The sequence below is a fragment of the Haematobia irritans genome, chromosome 2, assembly GCF_050003625.1.
Source record: "Haematobia irritans isolate KBUSLIRL chromosome 2, ASM5000362v1, whole genome shotgun sequence".
NCBI lineage: Eukaryota > Metazoa > Arthropoda > Insecta > Diptera > Muscidae > Haematobia > Haematobia irritans.
Window position 1 is genome coordinate 162,911,466 of NC_134398.1, and position 26,749 is coordinate 162,938,214.

The 26,749-nt window shown below is 33.6% G+C and overlaps 1 protein-coding gene across 2 annotated transcripts in view; it reads right to left on the reverse strand.

Annotated features, from left to right (window-relative positions):
* Positions 1-4,459, reverse strand: part of robo3 (roundabout 3) — a 410,915-nt gene extending 406,456 nt beyond the window's left edge. For both annotated transcript variants that reach the window (XM_075296773.1, XM_075296772.1), the window contains exon 1: positions 2,515-4,459. In XM_075296773.1, coding sequence (XP_075152888.1) covers positions 2,515-2,584 — 70 coding nt within the window. In that variant the 5' untranslated portion in view covers positions 2,585-4,459. The remainder of the gene's footprint in view (positions 1-2,514) is intronic.
* Positions 4,460-26,749: the final 22,290 nt, after the last annotated feature.

The following is a 26,749-nucleotide window of genomic DNA, read 5'->3' on the forward strand; positions in this document are numbered from 1 at the left end:
TATTGCTTTCATTTTTCTCCATAATTATTTATTTATAATTATCCTCCCCCATCCTCCATCATAGGATGGGGGTATATTAACTTTGTCATTCCGTTTGTAACACATCGAAATATTGCTCTAAGGCCCCATAAAGTATATATATTCTGGGTCGTGGTGAAATTCTGAGTCGATCTAAGCATGTCCGTCCGTCCGTCCGTCGGTCCGTCTGTTGAAATCACGCTAACTTCCGAACGAAACCAGCTATCGACTTGAAACTTGGCACATGTAGTTGTTATCGATGTAGGTCAGATGGTATTGAAAATGGGCCATATCGGTCCACTTTTACGTATAGCCCCCATATAAAGGGACCCTCAGATTTGGCTTGAGGAGCCTCTAACCGAAGCATATTTCATCCGATCCGGCTGAAATTTGGTACATGGTGTCGGTATATGGTCTCTAATAACCATGCAAAAATTGGTCCATATCGGTCCTTAATTATATATAGCCCCCATATAAACCGATCCCCAGATTTAGCTTGTGGAGCCTCTAAGAGAAGCATATTTCATCCGATCCGGCTGAAATTTGGTATATGGTGTTGGTATATGGTCTCTAACAATCATGCAAAAATTGGTCCACATCGGTCCATAATTATATATAGTCCCCATATAAACCGATCTCCAGATTTGGCTTGCGAAGCCTTAAAGAGAAGCAAATTGCATCCGATCCGGCTGAAATTTGGTACATGGTATTGGTTTATGGTCTCTAACAACCGTGCCAAAATTGGTCCACATCGGTCCATAATTATATATAGCGCCCATATAAACCGATCCCCAGATTTGGGTTGCGGAGCCTAAAAGAGAAGCAAATTTCATCCGATCCGCCTGAAATTTGGTATATGATATTGGTATATGGTCTCTAACAACCATGCAAAAATTGGTCCACATCGCTCCATAATTTTATATAGCCCCCATATAAACCGATCCTCAGATTTGGCTTGCGAAGTCTCCAAGAGAAGCAAATTTCATCCGATCCGCCTGAAATTTGGTATATGATATTGGTATATGGTCTCTAACAACCATGCAAAAATTGGTCCACATCGGTCCATAATTATATATAGCCCCCATATAAACCCATCCCCAGATTTGGCTTGCGAAGTCTCCAAGAGAAGCGAATTTCATAATTATATATAGCCCCCATATAAAACGTTCTCCAGATTTGACCTCCGGAGCCTCTTGGAGGAGCAAAATTCATCCGATCGGGTTCAGATTAGGAACGTGGTGTTAGTATATGGTCGCTAACAACCATACCAAAATTGGTCCAATCACACAAAAATTGGTCCATATCGGTTCATAATCATGGTTGCCACTAGAGCCAAAAATAATCTACCAAAATTTTATTTCTATAGAAAATGTTGTCAAAATTTTAATTCTAGAGAAAATTTTGTTAAAATTTTATTCGGTTCATAATAAAGTTTTTTTTTATTCGGCTCATAATCATGGTTGCCACTCGAGCCAAAAAATAATCTACCACGATTTTATTTCTATAGAAAATTTTGTCAAAAGTTTATTTCTATAGAAAATTTTGTTAAAATTTTATTTCTGTAGAAATTTTTGTCAAAATTTTCTTTCTATAGAAAATTTTGTCAAAATTTTTATTTCTATAGAAAATTTTGTTAAAATTTACTTCTGTAGAAAATGTTGTGAAAATTTTATGTCTACTTTGTCAAACTGAATTATATACGTATTGGATCGATCTTTTTTGATTTAATATATACCACGTATGGACTTACATACAATTTAGAAGATGGTGTTAGGAGGTTTTAAGATACCTAGCCATCGGCAAGCGTTACCGCAACTTAAGTAATTCGATGGCAGTGTTTAGAAGAAGTTTCTACGCAATCCATGATGGAGGGTACATAAGCTTCGGCCTGGCCGAACTTTCGGCCGTATATACTTGTTTCCATTATGTTTTATAAAAAAACCTATATTGAATGGTTCAAAATTTTTTTTTTATTTTATTTATTCGATTTATTTTTATGTTAATAAATATATATTCTAATTATTTTATATATATTTCATACTTATTTGGTATGGATATAATTTGTTATGGTCTAATTTCATTAAGATTGTGAATTGTTGCTTTAATAATAATAGCAAGAGAATCAATTTTACTCCAATCCTAGTTATTCGAAATCCTATATAAAAATTAGTCGAATATTAATCCGTTCCATATTCAATTTTCTCAAAACTAATAGCCATTTGGTCTATACACATATGGAAATTTATTAGTTCATATTTCATCCATTTATTCATAAAATATGTCAAAATAATATTATTTCAGTAAACCAAATATTTTCTTAGCAATCCAAGTTACTCATCCAAATCTCCGCAAAAAAAAAAAAAAAAAAAAAAAAAATTGGAAAACACTTTATTGTCTTGTTTTTTGTCATTCAGTTTTTTCTACCATTTTCACAAATATAATACTACACAAAAAAAAACACATATCTCATCTATTATTATTACGATGTTATCTTACCTTGTGTGTAATTCCATTTTAATAAAAATACGATGAATATGAAACGTAGATCCATGAAAGCCGTTGCCATTGTTTTCGTTTGTTTTTTGTGTTCACAAAAAATTTTATATGTAATAATCTTTGGTTCAGGGCTAAAGTTTGTTTTGGTCTAGCCTCTAGGCATTGGGGGCCAAAGGGCAAAATTCCAAAGCAATTTTGCACAATATCGTGAAAGATAGAACAGACACAAATGTAACCGTATACAATCGCTAAGACACACACACACACAACACGACCACAAGTTTATCCAAAAACGGAAACGGAAGAATGGAAGCCCCAACTAACACAATAGCTGCTGTGAAAGCATTGCTGAAGAAGGTATTTTTTTATGTAAAAAAACCACACTTGTTACACATTTATGTGTATATAAAATACTATTATATTACGGGTATATAATTCAAGATTGAATTTCGATTTATTTTAGTGGGAGGTTATGAACATTTTTTGATTATTTTTGGGAATAATATATAATTTTGCGATTTTATTTGTTTATTTTTTTCTGGCTTTAATTTAAGTAGATGTTTAGTATGGACTTTATTATATTTGAATTTTTGAATATTTTTTTTAAATTTCGTTTTTGTTTATTAATTATATTTTTCGTTGTTTTTCTTGTTTAAGTTTCTAACATTTTTCTTATCATGAAGACTATGATCCAATTTTGGCGAATTTCTTTTTTGATTTAGTTTAAAAAAAATTAAGACTTTATTTTGATATTTTAAAACCTTTTTAAGATTCTCTCTTTAAGAAGTATTAATATTGCATTATCACTTCACTTGAATTTTTGTTTTATTTTCGTTTGTTTTCATTCTTATTTATTGTTACAGTACCGTTGATTTCCTTTGTGTTTTATGTAGTGGGCTCATAAATTTTTATTACTTTTTTTTGTTTGGCAGATTAACAAGATTTTCCAATGACTTGGGGTAGTATACGGGCCTCGTCTCAATTTTTTAAATGCCATTAAAAACAGCCAATGGCAATTGATGAGATTTTTTGCTTTTATTTGTATTTTGGCAAAGGTTAAATTTTATTATCCCCATTGAATTGTTAAGGGATTTAATGTTTCCCTTCAAGTATGGCTTAGCTTAACCTTTCTCTCTTGGGATGAAAAATTAGGCAATTAAATCAAAACAGTTATAAGAATATGTCCCACTTTATAAAAAGGAACATAGAAGTTCAGCCTTAAAGTATGCTTTAAAATGGTGAGTAAGCCAATTAAATTTAACACTTGAATTTTTCACAAATTTTCTTTATGGACTATTCTCAAAAAAATTTTTATGTATATTTCGTAAAATGTTAAAGAGCATAAACGCCCCGAAATGGTAATGGCAAAGTAATTGTTTCACTTCACACGGTCACTTTAGATTCTCTGCCTTACGAAGCGAGGTATGACACCTACATTACTTTAAAACCAACTTCAAAGACATTGCTTTTTTTGTTTTGTATATTTTTTTGTTTTGTTTTGGAGCTAGAATAGGTACCGGGAATTCCTAAACGTTTATTCGTATTTCTCATTTCACCCGTCGTTTATCGTTTAACAATTTCGTTGTAATAGCCCATGACTTGGGATATAGTAGGTGCTCCACTCTTGATATTCTTTAAAGCATAGAGCTCTAGAATTTCTGGTTTTATTTTTTTCACGAATATTTTTCATTTCACTTCTTCGTCTAACTCTAGAGATTCTGTTCGAGAATGTGTATGGCTGGTTGGCTGGCTGGATTATTGCCTCCTTTTCTTTTTTGCTACCCTTAAAGCCCATACAAACGAGTCCTAGCTAGCCCCACACACGCACTCACTCACTCGTTTATCATAGTCGCACATTCATTCATACACACTCTCTGTAAGAGAGGGCTGAAGCAAAAAATTGTATTTACGAAAAGAAAATAACGTTTATCCGCTCGTTGTACCGTTAACGTCTATAACCAAAGCTCAACTGAATTTTCGTATCCTGGCAGGAAACTGTCCAACATACAGGAAGTCTAAAGTTATTTTCATTTATTCGTTTTTCGCTTCTATTTTAGAGTTTCAACACTGCCATCACTTTAACGAATCGTGGTGAATTTACAAAGCCAGACAATGGAGAGTAAGAACTTGTGTGTGTGAGAGAGTGCGAGAGCGAGAGAACTAAGCTAATCAAAGAGACTTATCAAAATTCGGAGTTGTTGCTAATGACTGGCTAGAAAGAAAAAAACAACAAAACTCACTAAGAAAATGTAAACAAAAATACCGTTACCTTTTTGTATACTAACCAACTTAAATTAAATTGAAATCATATGGTATTCCGAAACAAGAGAGAGAGAGAGTGGGAGTGGGAGTATATTTGTATGTTTCACACAGTGTTGCCAACTCCCCAAGGCCAAAAAGCACCAAAAATATATTATAAATTCTAACATACCACCTTCCACCACAAAATCGAAAATTAAATGTCCTACTAAAAAAAAAAAAAAAAAAAAAAAAAAAAAAAAAAAACTTCCGAAAATGTATTATAGAACTTTTGTGAATTGAATTTTAAGAAGTTAAGGTGGGTATTAAGATCGAGTTTACTTGCTAAAATAGTCATTTTTCACAATTACTTTTCTTTAATAATTCATTTTAAGGAATACAAACTTTGTGAAAATTTGCTTTTGGCTATTCCCCATCAAGTTATAATAAAATTTGCAGCAAATATGCATAATTTAATGCCTTTTTATACCCACCACCATAGAATGGTGACGGGGGTATAATAAGTTTGTCATTCCGTTTGTAACACATCGAAATATCGATTTCCGACTATATAAAGTATATATATTCTTGATCAGGGAGAAATTCTAAGACGATATAACGATGTCCGTCTGTCCGTCTGTCTGTCTGTCTGTTGTAATCACTCTACAGTCTTTAATAATGAAGCAATCGTGCTGAAATTTTGCACAAACTCGTCTTTTGTCTGCAGGCAGGTCAAGTTCGAAGATGGGCTATATCGGTCCAGGTTTTGATATAGTCCCCATACAAACCGACCTCCCGATTTGGGGTCTTGGGCTTATAGAAATCGTAGTTTTTATCCGATTTGCCTGAAATTTGAAATCTAGAGGTATTTTATGACCATTAAGAGGTGTCCCAAAAATAGTGAGTATCGGTCCATGTTTTGGTATAGCCCCCATATAGACCGATCTCCCGATTTTATTTCTTGCGCTTATAGAAACCGCAATTTTTATTCAATTTACCTGAAATTGGAAATCTAGAGGTATTGTAGGACCACAAATACGTGTGCCGAAAATTGTGAGTATCGGTCCATATTTTGGTATAGCCCCCATATAGACCGATCTCCCGATTTTACTTCTTGGGCTTATAGAAACCGCAGTTTTTATTCAATTTACTTGAAATTGGAAATCTAGAGGTATTGTACGACCACAAATACGTGTGCCAAAAATTGTGAGTATAGGTCCATGTTTTGGTATGGTCCCCATATAAAACGACCTCCCGATTTGTAGGACCACAAATACGTGTGCCAAAAATTGTGAGTATCGGTCCATATTTTCGTATAGCCCCCATATAGACCGATCTCCCGATTTTATTTCTTGCGCTTATAGAAACCGCAATTTTTATTCAATTTACCTGAAATTGGAAATCTAGAGGTATTGTAGGACCACAAATACGTGTGCCGAAAATTGTGAGTATCGGTCCATATTTTGGTATAGCCCCCATATAGACCGATCTCCCGATTTTACTTCTTGGGCTTATAGAAACCGCAGTTTTTATTCAATTTACTTGAAATTGGAAATCTAGAGGTATTGTACGACCACAAATACGTGTGCCAAAAATTGTGAGTATAGGTCCATGTTTTGGTATGGTCCCCATATAAAACGACCTCCCGATTTGTAGGACCACAAATACGTGTGCCAAAAATTGTGAGTATCGGTCCATATTTTCATATAGCCCCCATATAGACCGATCTCCCGATTTTACTTCTTGGGCTTCTAGAATCCGAAGTTTTTATCCTATTTGCCTGAAATTGGAAATCTAGAGGTATTTTCGTGTTTTAGTATAGCCCCCATAAGAACGATTTCCCGATTTAACTCCTTGGGTTTCTAGAAACCGTAGTTTTTATCTGATTTGCCTGAAATTGTAAATATTCTGGTATTTTAGGCTCACAAAAACGTGTATCGGATTAAGTTTTTATCGGTCCATTTGGCAATGCCTCCATATAGACCGACTTCACTTTTTGAGGGTGTAGAAGGCGCACTGATCATGAAAATTGCTTGAAACTCAATGTAAAACTTCCAGATTTTTCTTCTACAGATTTAAGATTTCAAATCAAGACGTTATTTTATAATTTTCTTGCACACTTACAAGAGATGTTAATGATTCCTCTAAAACTCAAACAAAAATGGTTCTTATAAATCCAGAATCTGATATAGTCTTCATAGGTGAAATCGTTAAATTTATCTTCGGGAAGTGTCCTCAAGTCCTCTAGCCCTCCTGAAATTTCAAAGGAAACCCTAATATTTGGTTCATGGTGGTGGGTATTTAAGATTCGGCCCGGTCGAACTTAGTGCTGTATATACTTGTTTACTGATATAGTTTTCACTTTAGCGGGAAAACTCGAACTTAGTACTCACCATTATGAACCGCTATTCAATTATACACTTTTGATCAGTTTTAATACTTTCCTCCAATTCATTTTGATCAGTGATGTTTTTCAGCTTTTATATGGAAGGAAGGAGTCTATTGCTTATTTCAGTTGTGCGTGCTTTTGTGAATTTAGTACAAACGTTTTTTATGACATCTTTACCAAATTCAAAAATTCGACACTCATCGCTCGACTTTCCTAAATAACAATATTAATTAAAAAATAATCAATACCAACTTCATAACAAACGAATTCTATATTTGGCAATAAATTTGAGTTTCTTCGGCTCTTTAAAGTCTAAACAACATTTTTGTATCAATTAAACTTAATACTGTTCAAAATAAAAAAAGCACCAAAAGCACTAAATGAAAATGCCAGAAAGCACCAAGTTGGTGCTTTTTTTGAAAAGGCACCAAAAAGGCAATTTGGTGCTTTTTAGAAATCAAAAAGCACTAAATTTGGTGCTAAAAGCACCAAATTGGCAACACTGGTTTCACAGGGACCATTCATACACTGACTACTTGCAGTGTGGGTGGTTGGATGGCTGGTTGGGTGTGTGTTTGCATGAATGTATGAAATTATTAAGAGTATTTCATTCATTTCTAGCCGATGAGAATATTCTGAAATTGCTAATGCAATGACTATGCAGATAGATATTGGCATGAGTCGTAGATTTAACGTCTATAGGCATTTCATGCAGATTGTCTATGGTGTTTATTGGAGCATAGGATTTTATAATTATTGCATGATTGCCTTACCACTTTCATTGGGTTAAGAACCGCAACTCAAGTAATTAACTTCAATAGATATAAATAAAGGTAAACAGGTTGTCGGCAGTTGGATAAAAGGTAGAGGAGAAATTTATGTTATTGATGTCTAGGAAAAGTTAATAATATTAATGACCAAAAACGAAAGTAACCTCTGGAGAAAGAAGACACAGATATGGCTTTAATTTAAGAACCATTTGCAAAAATAGTAAGATTAAGGCTTTCTGAAAAAAAAAAAATATTAACTGGACAAAATATTGACCTAATATGAAAGATAATGCGACCTAAATATTAGGACACTCAATTACACAATATTAAGGATAAATTTCTTTGAAATAAAGAAAATTTAATTAAAAGAAAGCTCATAATTATTGTTTTAAGAATTTCTTTCTTTAAACTTAGAACAGAAATCTTTGAAAGTTTTACTCTTTTTTAAAGTTGTATGTTTTTGAAATAAGACAAATTTGCCTTATAGTAAAGACAAACATTTTTATAACCTCCACCATAGCCCCCATGGGTATATTAACTTTGTCATTCCGTTTTTAACACATCGAAATATTTCTCTAAGACAATATTTCTCTAAGTATATATATTCTGGGTCATGGTGAAATTCTAAGTCGATCTAAGCATGTCCGTCCGTCCGTCTGTTGAAATCACGCTACCTTCCGACCGAGACAATCTATCGACTTCAAACTTGGCACAAGTAGTTCTTATTGATGTAGATCGGATGGTATTGAAAATGGGCCATATCGGACCACTTTTACTTATAGCCCCCTTATAAACGGACCCCCAGATTTGGCTTGCGGAGGCTCTAAGAGAAGCAAATTTCATACGATCCTGCTGAAATTTGCTACGTGGTATTACTATATGGTCTCTAACAACCATGCAAAAATTGGTCCATATCGAACCATAATTATATATAGCCCTCATATAAACCGATCCCCAGATTTGACCTCCGGAGCCTTTTAGAGGAGCAAAATTCATCCTATCCGGTTGAAATTTGGTACGTGATGTTAGTATATGGTCTCTAACAACCATGCAAGAATTGGTCCATATTTGTTCATAATTGTATATAGCCCCCATATAAACCGATCCCCAGATTTGTCCTCCGGATCCTATTGGAGGAGCAAAATTCATCCGATCCGGCTGAAATTTGGAACGTAGTGTTAGTATATGGTCTCTAACAACCATGCAAAAATTGGTCCATATCGGTCTATAGTTATATATAGTCGATCCCCAATCACACAAAAATTGGTCCATATCGGTTCACAATCATGGTTGCCACTCGAGCCAAAAATAATCTACCAAATTTTATTTCTATAGAAAATGTTGTCAAAATTTTAATTCTATAGGGAATGTTGTCAAAAATTTAATTCTATTGAAAATTTTGTCAAAATTTTATTTCTGTAGAAAATTTTGTAAAAATTTTATTTCTATAGAAAATTTTGTCAAAATTTTATTTTTATAGAAAATTTTGTCAAAATTTTATTTTTATAGAAAATTTTGTCAAAATTTTATTTCTATCGAAAATTTTGTCAAAATTTTATTTATATAGAAAATTTTGTCAAAATTTAATATCTATAGAAAATTTTGTCAAAATTTTATTTCCACAGAAAATTTTGTCAAAATTTTAAATCTATAGAAAATTTTGTCAAAATTTTATTTCTATAGAAAATTTTGTAAAAATTTTATTTCTATAGAAAATTTTGTCAAACTTAATTATATACATATTTAATCGGTTTTTTTAATATATGCCACGTATGGACTACATTGCAATTTGGAAGACGGTCTTAAGAAGTTTTAAAATATCTTGCCATTGACAAGTGTTACCGCAACCCAAATAATTCAGTAGTTTCTACGCAATCCATGGTGGAGGGAACATAAGCTTCGGCCTGGCCGAACTTATGGCCGTATATACTTGATTTTACTTAAAACAGTCTGGCAGAAGCCTGTGCAAAAATCATAGAATTATGTACCTAGTTCTCATTTACGGACAAGTATTTACTTTCAATTTTCCAAAATTCGGACAAAAGGGAACCCTCTCCTCACATTTGCTCCACTCCGACCAGATATCCGAAAATCACGTAGTTAAATTCACTAACTACCCAACGGTCCCTATAAATTTCAAGTAAATCGACAAAGTTTATTTCACTATTCCCCTTCCCCAAACCGATAACGAAAAATCATAATAAATAACAAGTATATACGGCCGTAAGTTCGGCCAGGCCGAAGCTTATGTACCCTCCATCATGGATTGCGTAGAAACTTCTTCTTAACACTGTCATCCACAATCGAATTACTTAAGTTGCGGTAACGCTTGCCGATGGCAAGGTATCTTAAAACCTCCTAACACCATCTTCTAAATTGTATGTAAGTCCATACGTGGTATATGTTAAATCAAAAAAGATCGATCCAATACGTATATAATTCAGTTTGACAAAGTAGACATAAAATTTTGACACAATTTTCTACAGAAATAAAATTTTCACAAAATTTTCTATAGAAATAAAAATTTTGACAAAATTTTCTATAGAAAGAAAATGTTGACAAAAATTTTTACAGAAATAAAATTTTAACAAAATTTTCTATAGAAATAAACTTTTGACAAAATTTTCTATAGAAATAAAATCTTGGTAGATTATTTTTGGCTCGAGTGGCAAATATGATTATGATCCGAATAAAATTTGAACAAAATCTTCTATAGAAATAAAATTTTGACAAATTTTTCTATAGAAATAAAATTTTGACAATGATGAAAATTTTATTATGAACCGAATAAAATTTTAACAAAATTTTCTCTAGAAATAAAATTTTGACAAAATTTTCTATAGAAATAAAATTTTGGTAGATTATTTTTGGCTCTAGTGGCAACCATGATTATGAACCGATATGGACCAACTTTTGTGTGATTGGACCAATTTTGGTATGGTTGTTAGCGACCATATACTAACACCACGTTCTTAATTTGAACCGGATCGGATGAATTTTGCTCCTCCAAGAGGCTCCGGAGGTCAAATCTGGAGAACGTTTTAAATGGGGGCTATATATAATTATGGACCGATATGGACCAATTTTGGCACGGTTGTAAATGATCATATACTAACACCATGTTCCAAATTACAACCGGATTGGATGAAATTTGGTTCTCTTGGAGACTTCGCAAGCCAAATCTGGGGATTGGTTTTTATGGGGGCTATAAATAATTATGAACCGATGTGGACCAATTTTTGCATGGTTGTTAGAGACCATATACCAATATCATGTACCAAATTTCAGCCGGATCGGATGAAATTTGCTTCTCTTTGAGGCTCCGCAACCCAAATCTGAGGATCGGTTTATATGGGCGCTATATATAATTATGGACCGATGTGGACCAATTTTTGCACGGTTGTTAGAGACCATATACCAATACCATGTACCAAATTTCAGCCGGATCGGATGCAATTTGCTTCTCTTAGAGGCTTCGCAAGCCAAATCTGGGGATCGGTTTATATGGGGGGCTATATATAATTATGGACCGATGTGGACCAATTTTTGCATGGTTGTTAGAGACCATATACCAACACCATATACCAAATTTCAGTCGGATCGGATGAAATATACTTCTGTTAGAGGCTCCACAAACCAAATCTTGGGATCGGTTTATATGGGGGCTATATATAATTAAGGACCGATATGGACAAATTTTTGCATGGTTGTTAGATACCACATACCAACATCATGTACTAAATTTCAGCCGGATCGAATGAAATTTTCTTCTCTTTGAGGCTCCGCAAGCCAAATCTGGGGATCGGTTTATATGGGGGCTATATATAATTATGGACCGATGTGAACCAATTTTTGCATGGTTGTTAGAGACCATATACCAACACCACGTACCAAATTTCAGCCGGATCGGATGAAATTTGCTTCTCTTTTAGGCTCCGCAAGCCAAATCTGGGGATCGGTTTATATGGGGGCTATATATAATTATGGACCGATGTGGACCAATTTTTGCACGGTTGTTAGAGACCATATACCAACACCATATACTAAATTTCAGCCGGATCGGATGAAATATGCTTCTGTTAGAGGCTCCACAAGCCAAATCTGAGGGTCCCTTTATATGGGGGCAATACGTAAAAGTGGACCGATATGGCCCATTTTCAATACCATCCGACCTACATCGATAACAACTACTTGTGCCAAGTTTCAAGTCGATAGCTTGTTTCGTTCGGAAGTTAGCGTGATTTCATCAGACGGACGGACATGCTTAGATCGACTCAGAATTTCACCACGACCCAGAATATATATACTTTATGGGGTCTTAGAGCAATATTTCGATGTGTTACAAACGGAATGACAAAGTTAATATACCCCCATCCTATGATGGAGGGTATAATAAATTTAAAAATCATGAATTAACTTAATCACCTCCTATCACGTTCCCTGTAAATTTCAAGTAGATCGGAGAAGGTTAAATTTCGCTCTATTGTTTTAAAGGGACGTCACTTTCCCCGATAAAATATCGTCCCTCCGTTGCAATCACGCTAACTTCCGAACGAAACAAGCTATCGACTTGAAACTTGGCATAAGTAGTTGTTATTGATGTAGGTCGGGTGGTATTGCAAATGGGCCATATCGAAACACTTTTACGTATAGTCCCCATATAAACGGACCCCCAGATTTGGCTTGCGGAGCCTCTAAGAGAAGCAAATATCATCCGATCTGGCTGAAATTTGGTACATGGTGTTGGTATATGGTCTTTAACAACCATGCAAAAATTGGTCCACATCGGTCCATAATTATATATAGCCCCCATATAAACCGATACCCAGATTGGGTTTTGAAGCCTCTTGGAAGAGCAAATTTCATCCGATTCGGGTGAATTTTTTTTGTGTAACCATGCAAAAAGCAGTCGATATCGGTCCATAATTATATTTAGCCCCCATATAAACTGGTCTCCTGATTTGACATCCGAAGCCTTTTTGGAGAAGAAAAATTCAACCGATCCGGTTGAAACTTGGTACGTGGTGTTAGTATATGGTCGCTAACAATCATGCCAAACTAGGTCCATATCGGTATATAACAGGTTGGCCCCGGTCTAACAAAGAAAAACAATTTTTTTTGTCAAAATTCGTTTTTATTATTCAACCTTCCAATGCGAGCATCCTTTTGAGGTTTGAGAACAAGAAAAAGTCGCTGGGGGCCAGATCTGGAGAATACGGTGGATGGGGAAGCAATTCGAAGCCCAATTCATGAATTTTTGCCATCGTTCTCAATGACTTGTGGCACGGTGCGTTGTCTTGGTTGAACAACACTTTTTTGTACTTCATATGGGGTCGTTTTGCCGCGATTTCGACCTTCAAACGCTCCAATAACGCCATATAATGGTCACTGTTGATGGTTTTTTCCTTCTCAAGATAATCGATAAAAATTATTCCATGCGCATCCCAAAAAACAGAGGCCATTACTTTGCCAGGGGTTTTTTTGAGTCTTTCCACGCTTCGGAGACGGTCCACCGGTCGCTGTCCACTCAGCCACTTAGTCGATTGGACTCAGGAGTGTAGTGATGGAGCCATGTTTCATCCATTGTCACATATCAACGGAAAAACTCGGGTGTATTACGAGTTAACAGCTGCAAACACCGCTCAGAATCATCAACACGTTGTTGTTTTTGGTCAAATGTAAGCTCGCGCGGCACCCATTTTGCACAGAGCTTCCGCATATCCAAATATTGATGAATGATATGACCAACACGTTCCTTTGATATCTTTAAGGCATCTGCTATCTCGATCAACTTCATTTTACGGTCATTCAAAATCATTTTGTGGATTTTTTGATGTTCAAACAGCGGACAAATCCAACATACGCTGTACGATAGTGGGTATGGGTATTTAGAGAATCGTCTTCAGATTACCGTCCCTTATCATTTTCTAGTGCCAACCTTACTATCCCAAATGTTCTAGTCGCAGAAGTTCAGCGGATTTTTATCCGGAAATTTTGGTGGCCATTGTGTGGTAGAAATGATGCGAGGAACCTCTTTTTATACCCACCACCATAGAATGGTGACGGGGGTATAATAAGTTTGTCATTCCGTTTGTAACGCATCGAAATATCGATTTCCGACTATATAAAGTATATATATTCTTGATCAGGGAGAAATTCTAAGACGATATAACGATGTCCGTCTGTCCGTCTGTCCGTCTGTCTGTCTGTCTGTCTGTTGTAATCACGCTACAGTCTTCAATAATGAAGCAATCGTGCTGAAATTTTGCACAAACTCGTCTTTTGTCTGCAGGCAGGTCAAGTTCGAAGATGGACTATATCGGTCCAGGTTTTGATATAGTCCCCATATAAACCGACCTCCCGATTTGGGGTCTTGGGCTTATAGAAATCGTAGTTTTTATCCAATTTGCCTGAAATTTGAAATCTGGAGGTATTTTATGACCATAAAGAGATGTGCCAAAAATGGTGAGTATCGGTCCACGTTTTGGTATAGCCCCCATATAGACCGATCTCCCGATTTTACTTCTTGGGCTTATAGAAACCTTAGTTTTTATTCAATTTACCTGAAATTTGAAATCTAGAGGTATTGTAGGACCACAAATACGTGTGCCAAAAATTGTGAGTATCGGTCCACATTTTGGTATAGCCCCCATGTAGACCGATCTCCCGATTTTATTTCTTGGGCTTATAGAAACCGCAGTTTTTATTCAATTTATCTGAAATTGGAAATCTAGAGGTATTGTAGGACCACAAATTTGTGTGCCAAAAATTGTGAGTATCGGTCCATATTTTGGTATAGCCCCCATATAGACCGATCTCCCGATTTTATTTCTTGGGCTTATAGAAACCGCAGTTTTTATTCAATTTACCTGAAATTGGAAATCTAGAGGTATTGTAGGACCACAAATACGTGTGCCAAAAATTGTGAGTATCGGTCCATATTATGGTATAGCCCCCATATAGACCGATTCCCCAATTTTATTTCTTGGGCTTCTAGAATCCGAAGTTTTTATCCTATTTGCCTGAAATTGGAAATCTAGAGGTATTTTCGGGTCACAAAGAGGTGTGCCGAAAATGGTGAGTATCGGTCCATATTTTAGTATAGCCCCCATAAGAACGATCTCCCGATTTAACTCCTTGGGTTTCTAGAAACCGTAGTTTTTATCTGATATGCCTGAAATTGTAAATATTCTGGTATTTTAGGCTCACAAAAACGTGTATCGGATTAAGTTTTTATCGGTCCATTTGGTAATGCCTCCATATAGACCGACTTCACTTCTTGAGGGTGTAGAAGGCGCACTGATCATGAAAATTGCTTGAAACTCAATGTAAAATTTCCAGATTTTACTTCTACAGATTTAAGATTTCAAATCAAGACGTTATTTTATAATTTTCTTTCACACTTACAAGAGATGTTAATGATTCCTCTAAACCTCAAACAAAAATGGTTCTTATAAATCCAGAATCTGATATAGTCCTCATAGGTGAAATCTTTAAATTTATCTTCGGGTTGTGTCCTCAAGTCCTCAAGCCCTCCTGAAATTTCAAAGGAAACCCTAATATTTGGTTCATGGTGGTGGGTATTTAAGATTCGGCCCGGCCGAACTTACTGCTGTATATACTTGTTTAAGCCATTATTGGTATTACACTTGAATTCCATCACAAATAATTCCGTTACTGAAAGCAATAAACCAAAAATTGTTAATATAAATTAAATTTATTTAAACGTTTTATAATAATTGATTCCCATAGTAGTAAACATTCCATGACCACCACCTACAACATTGTGGTTCATTATGCCAATATGCTTCAATTTGATGGTTGGTTATGGTGTATTGTTATTTTGTGTGCATATTTATTTTTATAGCATCTGTCACGTATTTTACTCCATATGGTTTGCTATAAATTGTTGTTTTTATCATTTGTTGCTTGCTACCGGCTAAAATGGTGAGTCGTCGCTGTACACAACTCACCACTACATTATTCTCTCTCAATTTTTGTCATGAACCATAATCTCTCACCCAAAATGCAATGTCTCCGCTACTCATATTTATGCATTACGAATATGGTACCGGCATGAATTCCGCAACTCTGTGTATATGAATGCAAAAACTTCCAACGTCAACAGTTATTTTTGCTTAACTTTGGATATTTCTTACTTGAGCAAGTATGTGTGTGTTGTGCGAAAAAGGCATTCATAGAACGACTATAACAATGTAGAAAATGAAACTCTCCACCATACTCAAATGTTTATGCTCTCAATTATCGTAATAACTTTATACAGTAAATAGCGAAATCACACAATCAGACCCACCAAACCCCCATCGCAGTGAATATATCAGGTCTTGGGCAAATGCATATTTCTACACCGAACCAAAACACATCCACATCTTTACAGTGCATGTGTGTAGCACCTTAAAAGCCCAAAACAAATATCCATGGTGAGATTGAATGGAAGCTGAAATATTCAAGTGCCCTCTTTCTGTAACATGAGTTATGTGGTGGTGTGTGTGTGTGTGTTTTGTGAGGTGCCTTGTTGAAGGTGTATATACATGTGTGCATATGTATGCCTGAATGTATGCAATGCAACATAGTTTTAACAAAACAAAACAAAAATGAATTTCAGCATAACGAATTCCTCTTTTGTATCTATTTCGAATAGAACAATAAAAACAATAGCAACGTAAAATAAACAAAATAGAAGAAGCCAGAGTATAACAACAATGCTTAGACAAAACTTAAACTTGGACTTGCCAAACCAACGAACTCTAGTGTGAAGGAGACTCGAAATTCATTTTCACAGTAACGACCATCACAGTTAGATATGAGACATTTCAAGAAACATAGGCACGCTGAAGCATTGTAAACAATCAATCAAGGTAGTATATTTCAGAAGATATTAGCAAAATATGTTTTTCATATGGAAATTTTCATAAAAATTAGATTAATTTTTTGACCGTCATGGTCAGGAAATTAACCTCCTTTTTGCCTCAAGGCAATAAATTTAATGTAACCAAAAATTTCTTGGTCAGCTCAGCTTAAGTTTTGATCACATATAGTTTTGATATATGCAAAAAAAAATGTTAAATTCTTCTAAAGGCGCGATTTTAAAAGCACTTCCGAAAATGTTCTCCCAAACAGGTTCTTCATTTTAACTACACAATTCAATTAAAATTTTTAACTCGTTTTTTTTTTCATATTTTTAATGGGTAATTTTAACTTGTTTGTTTCATTTTGGCTAAATTTTATTTCTAGAGAAAATGTTGTCAAAATTTTATCTCTATAGAAAATGTTGTCAAAATTTTATATCTATAGAAAATTTTGTCAAAATTTTATTTCTATACAAAATTTTGTCAAAATTTTATTTCTATAGAAAATTCTGTCAACATTTTATGTCTATAGAAAATTTTGTCAAAACTTTATTTCTATAGAAAATTTTGTCAAGATTTTATTTCTATAGAAAATTTTGTCAAAATGTTACTTCTTGTCAAATATTTATTTCTATAGAAAATTTTGTCAAATATTTATTTCTATAGAAAATTTTGTCAAAATTTTATCTCTATAGAAAATATTGTCAAAATTTTATCTCTATAGAAAATTTTGTCAAAATTTTATCTCTATAGAAACTTTGTCAAAATTTTATTTCTATAGAAAATGTTGTCAAAATTTTATCTCTATAGAAAATATTGTCAAAATTTTATCTCTATAGAAAATTTTGTCAAAATTTTATTTCTATACAAAATTTTGTCCAAATTTTATTTATATAGAAAATTTTGTTAAAATTTTATTTCTATAGAAAATTTTGTCAACATTTTATTCTTATCGAAAATTTTGTACAAATTTTAATCCAATTGAAAATTTTGTAAAAATTTAATTTCTTTAGAATATTATGTCAAAATTTTATTTGTATAGAAAATTTTTTCAAAATTTTATCTCTATAGAAAATTTTGTCAAAATTTTATGTCTATAGAAAATGTTGCCAAAATTTTATCTCTATAGAAAATTTTTCCAAATTTTATTTATATAGAAAATTTTGCCCAAAATTTTATTTATATAGAAAATTTTGCCCAAAATTTTATTTATATAGAAAATTTTGCCCAAAATTTTTCAATAGAAAATGTCAAAATTTAATTTCTATAGAAAATGTTGTTGAAATTTAATTTCTATAGAAAATTTTGTTAAAATTTCATTTCTAATGAAAATTTTGTCAAAATTTTTATCTCTACAGAAAATTTTGTCCAAATTTAATTTATATAGAAAATTTTGTTAACATTTTATTTCTATAGAAAGTTTTGTCAAAATTTTATTCTTATCGAAAATTTTGTACAAATTTTATTCCTATAGAAAATTTTGTCAAAATTTAATTTCTGTAGAATATTATGTCAAAATTTTATTTGTATAGAAAATTTTTTCAAAATTTTATTTCTATAGAAAATTTTGTCTAAATTTTATTTCTATAGAATATGTTGTCAACATTTTATTTCTATAGAAAATTTTGCCAAAATATTTCAATAGAAAATGTCAAAATTTTATTTCTATAGAAAATGTTGTTGAAATTTAATTTCTATAGAAAATTTTGTCAAAATTTTATTTCTAAAGAAAATTTTGTCAAAAATTGTAACTGTATAGAAAGTTTTGTCCACATATTATTTATATAGAAATTTTTGTTAAAATGTTATTTCTAAAGAAAATTTTGTCAAAATTTTATTCTTATCGAAAATTTTGTACAAATTTTATTCCTATAGAAAATTTTGTCAAAATTTAATTTCTATAGAAAATTATGTCAAAATTTTATTTGTATAGAAAATTTTTTCATAATTTTATTTTTATAGAATATGTTGTCAAAATTTTATTTCTATAGAAAATTTTGCCAAAATATTTCAAATATTTCAAGAAAATGTCAAAATTTAATTTCTATAGAAAATTTTGTCAAAATTTTATTTCTATAGAAAATTTTATTTCTATAGAAAACTTTGTCAAAATTTTACTTCTATAGAAAATTTTGTCAAATGTTTATTTCTATAGAAAATTTTGTCAAAATTTTATCTCTATAGAAAATTTTGTCAAAATTTTATGTCTATGGAAAATGTTGCCAAAATTTTATCTCTTTAGAAAATTTTGTCCAAATTTTATTTATATAGAAAATTTTGTTAATACTTTATTTCTATAGAAAATTTTGACAAAATATTTCAAATATTTCAAGACAATGTCAAAATTTAATTTCTATAGAAAATTTTGTTGAAATTTAATTTCTATAGAAAATTTTGTCAAAATTTTATTTCTAATGAAAACATTGTCAAAATTTTTATTGTATAAAAAATTTTGTCAACATTTTAATTCTATAGAAAATTTTATCAACATTTAATTCTATATAAAATTTTATCAAAATTTTAATTCTATATAAAATTTTATTTCTATAAAAAAAAATGTTGTCCAAATTTTATTTATATTCCAAATTTTATTCATATAGAAATTTTTTCAAAACTTTATTTCTATAGAAACTTTTCTCAAATGTGTACTTCTATAGACAATTTTGCTGAAATTTTGTTTTTATAGAAAATTATGTTAAAACTTTATTTCTATAGAAAATTGTATCAAAATTTTATTTCTATAGAAAATTTTGCCAAAATGTTATTTTTATAGAAATTTTTTTCAATATTTTATTTCTATAGAAAATTTTGTAAAAATGCTATTTCTATGAAAAATTTTGTCAATAATGTATTTCTACAGATTTTTTTTTTGAATTTATTTCTATAGAAAATTTTATTTCTATAAAAAAATGATGTCCAAATTTTATTTATATTCCAGGGAGCCACAGTGGTGCAATGGTTAGCATGTCCGCCTTGCATACACAAGGTCGTGGGTTCGATTCCTGCTTCGACCGAACACCAAAAAGTTTTTCAGCGGTGGATTATCCCACCTCAGTAATGCTGGTAACATTTCTGAGGGTTTCAAAGCTTCTCTAAGTGGTTTCACTGCAATGTGGAACGCCGTTCGGACTCGGCTATAAAAAGGAGGTCCCTTGTCATTGAGGTTAACATGGAATCGGGCAGCACTCAGTGATAAGAGAGAAGTTCACCAATGTGGTATCACAATGGACTGAATAGTCTGAGTGAGCCTGATACATCGGGCTGCCACATAACCTAACCTAAAGGGTGATACGGTCAAAATTTGGTCAAGGGAAAACGCGTGTAAATCGGTGAAATCGTTTATTTAAAAAATCAAATTAAATTTCTTTTTCAAGTTCAATTAGTATAAAATTCAGGAAAAATAATCAGTTAGGCTTTCGCTTTTCCAAATCCGAATTGCCGGGCCTCACGCTTGACATCTGCCATCAGATTTTTTACAGCCACCTTGTCCACCTTCTTCGCCACATAAAGCCAGTTTGCCTTGAACTGCTGCTCGTTTTTAGCAGTTTTTTGGTCTTCTTTAGGTTCCGCTTGACAATAGCCCAGTATTTCTCAATTGGGCGGAGCTCTGGCGTGTTGGGAGGGTTCTTGTCCTTGGGAACCACCTGCACGTTGTTGGCGGCGTACCACTCCATGGCCTTTTTACCGTAATAGCAAAATGCCAAATCCGGTCAAAACAGTACGGAACAACCGTGTTTCTTCAGGAAAGACAGCAGACGTTTATTCAAACACTCTTTCACGTAAATTTCTTGGTTGACAGTCCCGGAAGCAATGAAAATTCTGCTTTTCAAGCCACAGGTACAGATACCTTGCCAAACCAAATATTTCTTTGCGAACTTTGACTGTTATATGTGCTTGAACATATCTGCTACCCTTCCCCTTCCTTTTGCCGTATAAAACTCCTGTCCCGGAAGCTGCTTGTAGTCGGCTTTGACGTAGGTTTCGTCGTCCATTACCAAGCAGTCAAACTTCGTCAGCATCGTCGTGTACAGCCTCCCGGATCGCGCTTTGGCCGTCGTATTTTGTTTATCATCGCGATTTGGAGTCACTACTTTCTTGTAAGTCGATAGTCCGGCTCGTTTTTTGGCTCGATGCACGGTTGTAGACGATACACCCAGCTTATTTGCGGCATCTCGGAGAGAGAGGTTAGGGTTTCGCTTGAAACTACCGGCAACTCTCTTTGTCGTCTCAGCGGCTTCCGGTTTTCGATTTCCCCCCGATCCAGACTTCCTGGCTGTCGACAAACGTTCCCCAAACACTTTAATTACATTTGTAACGGTTGATTTGGCAACTTTTAGCGATTTTGCCAGCTTTGCGTGCGAGTAGCTCGGATTTTCGCGATGCGCGAGCAAAATTTTGATACGCTGCTCTTCTTACTTGGACGGCATTTAGACAACTGAAGAGTGAATTCCAAAATCAAAATAGGAGCAACATTCTACACACACATCTTCAAAATGAGGGGTGTTCAGGTTTTTTAAATGCAAAATTTAAAGAAATACGTCAAGTTTATATTGACCAAATTTTGACCGTGTCACCCTTTAACCTAACTTAACCATTTATATTCCAAATATTATTCATATAGAAAATTTTTCAAAACCTTATTTCTATAGAAACTTTTGTCAAATTTTTATTTCTATAGAAAATGTTATCAACATTTTATTTTTATAGGAAATTTTGTCAAAATGTTATTTCTATAGAAAATTTTGCCAAATTTTATTTCTATAGAAAATTTTGTAAAATTGTTATTTCTATTGAAAATTTTTGTCAAAATTTTATTTCTACACAAAATTTTTGTAAAAAAAAATTATTTCTATAGGAAATTTGAAATAGAAATAAAATTTAGCTAAAATTTTATTTTTATAGAAAATTTTGTCAAAATTTTATTTGTATAAAAAATTTTGTAAAATTTTATATCTATAGAATTTTTTATAAAAAATTTATTTCTATGGAAAATTTTGTTAAAATTTCATTTCTGTAGAAATTTTTGCCAAATTTTATTTCTATTAAAAATTTAGTGAAAATTTTATTTCTAACAAAAAAAAATTAAATCATCAAGAATTCTACCAATCTAATAAATAGTAAAAAATTTGAAGAATTCTACCAATTGTAGCAAACGAGCTTGAAACTTCACACCAAAAACAATAGAAAAGGAAGATTGGAAAATGGGCGACGTCACACCAAAAGTTGCATTTACGGTGTTCGATACATACACGTTCGTTCATTTTTCATTTGCAATATTTTTTGTTAAAAACTCACAAATGATGTTAAATTTTGAGTAAATAATAATGAGAAACTTTTGACCGATTGTTCTACGTCATTCCCTGATATAAATTTCTTTTTATTCTTAGTTTAATTTGTGGAACAAAAAATCATAAACGACACGTTTGCATCGAACGCCGTCAATGGTTTGATACCCTCTGCTGCCATTTTCCCATCTTCATCTTCCATTGTTTTTGCTTCACACTATTGGTTGTTATTAATGTACGTCAAGAGCTATTGTACATGAGATTCTCAGGTGTCGAAAAAAGTTTACCTCTCATTTCATTTTTACGTTTTGGATAAAAAGAAGTCATTCGATGCCAAGTGACTATACAGAGGATGGTCCATCAAATCGGTGTTCTGCGTTGTTCTAGAGGTACAATTCCGACATATCCAGTTTTTCGAAAAAGAAACAAGCGATCATTTGCTTGGAAGTGCTTTGTGTGCGAACAGCTTTTGTTGGATTTGGATCATCTTGAAAGTCGACTGCTGTTTAATTTTAGGCTCATACACATAAAACCACGATCCATCACTTGTAGTATGTCAAAGACGGGGAAGATCTCTTTCAACCAATCGACACGAGCCCATTTTCAGCGATTGATAAATTGTGTGGGATCCAACGCGGTCAAGTGCTCATGCAATATTAAATGTATGTTGGTCCTACTAATGCCTTAGGTTGTCTCAATCTCATGATATGTAAAATGACAATTTTGCAATATCAGTTGGAGCATAACATCAATCCGGAACAACAACTGATTTTAGACTATGTTTACAAAATTCGTTTTGAAGTGACTTCTTACAACCTCACTTGAATTCACCAAACTATCGATAAATACTGATGCTTGACGAAACTTCACCTCGAAAAATTGAATTAAATAAACCATTGCACGTAAATTTGAAGAGTTTTGGCAGTCCTGACCCATACAAATCTGAAATACCTCATATTTATATGTGGGTGAATGAATTTTTTGTTCCCAAACTTAATGTTACCAGGGAGTTGTTAGTTTCATATTCATAGTGAAAATGGATGTGGGGGCTGTGTGAATGGGCGATGATACCAAACGAATGGAAAGGGTTGGCCGGAATAAAAGAGAAAATGGAAAATGCCTACGGTGATTTGAACAAACATTTACACAACCATAAAAATCTGGATAGTTTGTTAGTTGTTCGTGCATTTCGTTGCACCTCTCTATCTATCGGCTTGTCCTTTACTATTTTCTGTTGGCATCTGAGTACTACACACCCCCCCCCTCACAAACACACACGCACACATACCCTATGTCTGTAAAGTTCAGTGGTGTTTGAGGTTAATGTTCTGTAAGCTTCAGATTTTTTCTATACAATTTCATTTCGGATTAGAAAAATGAGATTGTCAAGAAAACTAAAGAATAACTAATGAGTGTGGTGTGATGGATATTTAAACTTGAAAAAGTTCTATTTGAAGTTTAAACATCAAAATACACACACAAACACAGATTAAATTATTTAATTTTCTGAAGGTAAAATAAATATACAATGGTATGTACTATTGATATGAGAGAAGTTAACCATTGATCCTCATGATATAACATACGAGTATTATGGAAAAGTGTATGGTCTTTCAAACTAACTTTTAGGAAAATAAATCATTAATTTTTATAAAATTGACTTGACTTCAATGAAAGAATTTTCTAATATGCATAAAAAAAAGCTTTTGGTTTCTGGAACGATACACTAAACAAATCTTTGTAATTTTAGACTATTTTCAGTGCCCCACTTTAAGCAAAATTGCTATTTAATTTTTCTGTAAAATTTAACTAACTAGTTTACAGTGTAATGAACTTAACTGAAGTTTAAAACTTCACTGAAAAAAACAGTGAGCCCATCAGAAAAGAAAATTTTAGTAAATTTTAGAAAAATTACATTAAATTAAGAAATTTTATTAGACAAAAGTTTTATTTTTCACGTATTAAAGAAAATTTCATTATTTGAAGGAAAACAAGTATATACAGCACTAAGTTCGGCCGGGCCGAATCTTAAATACCCACCACCATGAACCAAATATTAGAGTCTCCTTTGAAATTTCTGGAGGGCTTGAGGACACTTCCCGAAGATAAATTTAAAGATTTCACCTATGAGGACTATACAAGATTCTGGATTTATAAGAACCATTTTTGTTTCAGTTTTAGAGGAATCATTAACATCTCTTGTAAGTGTGCAAAAAAATTATAAAATAACGTCTTGATTTGAAATCTTTAATCTGTAGAAGTAAAATCTGGAAATTTTACATTGAGTTTCAAGCAATTTTCATGATCAGTGCGCCTTCTACACTCTCAAGAAGTGAAGTCGGTCTATATGGAGGCATTACCAAATGGACCGATAAAAACTTAATCCGATACACGTTTTTGTGAGTCTAAAATACCAGAATATTTACAATTTCAGGCAAATCAGATAAAAACTTCGGTTTCTAGAAACCCAAGGAGTTAAATCGGGAGATCGTTCTTATGGGGGCTATACTAAAATATGGACCGATACTCACACCTCTTTATGACCCGAAAATACCTATAGATTTCCAATTTCAGGCAAATAGGATAAAAACTTCGGATTCTATATGCCCAAGACCCCAAATCGGGAGGTCGTTTTATATGGGGACCATACCAAAACATGGACCTATACTCACAATTTTTGCCACACGTATTTGTGGTTCTGCAATACCTCTAGATTTCCAATTTCAGGTAAATTGAATAAAAACTGCGGTTTATATAAGCCCATGAAGTAAAATCGGGAGATCGGTCTATATGGGGGCTATACTAAAATATGGACCGATACTCACAATTTTTGGTACACGTATTTGTGGTCCTACAATACCTCTGGATTTCTCATTTCAGGTAAATTGAATAAAAACTGCGGTTTCTATAAGCCCAAGAAGTAAAATCGGGAGATCGGTCTATATTGGGGCTATACCAAAATATGGACCGATACTCAAAATTTTTGGCACACATATTTGTGGTCCTACAATACCTCTAGACTTCCAATTTCAGATAAATTGAATAAAAACTGCGGTTTCTATAAGCCCAAGAAGTAAAATCGGGAGATCGGTCTATATGGGGGCTATACCAAAATATGGACCGATACTCACAATTTTTGGCACACGTATTTGTGGTCCTACAATACCTCTAGATTTCAAATTTCAGGTAAATTGAATAAAAACTGCGGTTTCTATAAGCCCAAGAAGTAAAATCGGGAGATCGGTCTATATGGGGGCTATACCAAAACGTGGACCGATACTCACCATTTTTGGCACATCTCTTTATGGTCATAAAATACCTCCAGATTTCAAATTTCAGGCAAATTGGATAAAAACTACGATTTCTATAAGCCCAATACCCCAAATCGGGAGGTCGGTTTATATGGGGGCTATATCAAAACCTGGACCGATATAGCCCATCTTCGAACTTGACCTGCCTGCAGACAAAAGACGAGTTTGTGCAAAATTTCAGCACGATTGCTTCATTATTGAAGACTGTAGCGTGATTACAACAGACAGACAGACAGCCAGACAGACAGACGGACAGACGGACATCGTTATGTCGTCTTAGAATTTCTCCCTGATCAAGAATATATATACTTTATATAGTCGGAAATCGATATTTCGATGTGTTACAAACGGAATGACAAACTTTTTATACCCCCGTCACCATTCTATGGTGGTGGGTATAACAAGTATATACGGCCGTAAATATATACGGCCAAGCCGAAGCTTATGTACCCTCCACCATGGATTGCGTAGAAACTTCTTCTAAACACTGACATCCACAATCGAATTGAACCGGATCGGAAGAATTTTGCTCCTCCAAGAGGTTCCGGAGGTCAAATCTGGAGAATGGTTTATATGGGGGCTATATATAATTATGCACCAATATGGACCAATTCTGGCACGGTTGTTAGAGACAATATACTAACACAATTTTCCAAATTTCAACCGGATCGGATGAAATATGCTTCACTTAGAGGCTCTGCAAGCCAAATCTGTTGATCGGTTTATATGGGGGCTATATATAATTGTGAACCGATGTGGACCAATTTTTGCATGGATATTAGACACAATATACTAACACCACGCTCCACATTGGAACCGGATCGGATGAATTTTGCTCCTCCAAGAGGCTCCGGAGGTCAAATTTCAAATTTCAGCAAGATCGGATGAAATCTGCTTCTCTATGAGGCTCCTCAAGCCAAATCTGCGGATCGGTTTATATGGGGGCTATATATAATTATGGACCGATGTGGACCAATTTTTGCATGGTTGTTAGAGACCATATACCAATACCATATACCAAATTTCAGCCGGATCGGATGAAATATGCTTCTCTTAGATGCTCCGCACTACAGCTTGAGTAATACAAAACCAGTTTTTCTGAATGTAGGGTTCTCTGGGTTTTAAAAAAACCGGATTTTTTACAAACCCCGTGGAAGCAAATATCCAACTCGGCATAACATAGCGATGACGGTTTGTTTTTCTGTCTTGTTCTTGAATAATACAAAACCAGTTTTTCTGAAAGTAGGGTTCTCTGGGTTAAAAAAAAAAACGGAGTTTTTTACAACCCCCGTCCAACTCGACATAACCTGTTCAACCAGTTTTCATAAATGTTGAGGAAAAAGCTGATTCAGTAATAAAATTTTGAAAAAAA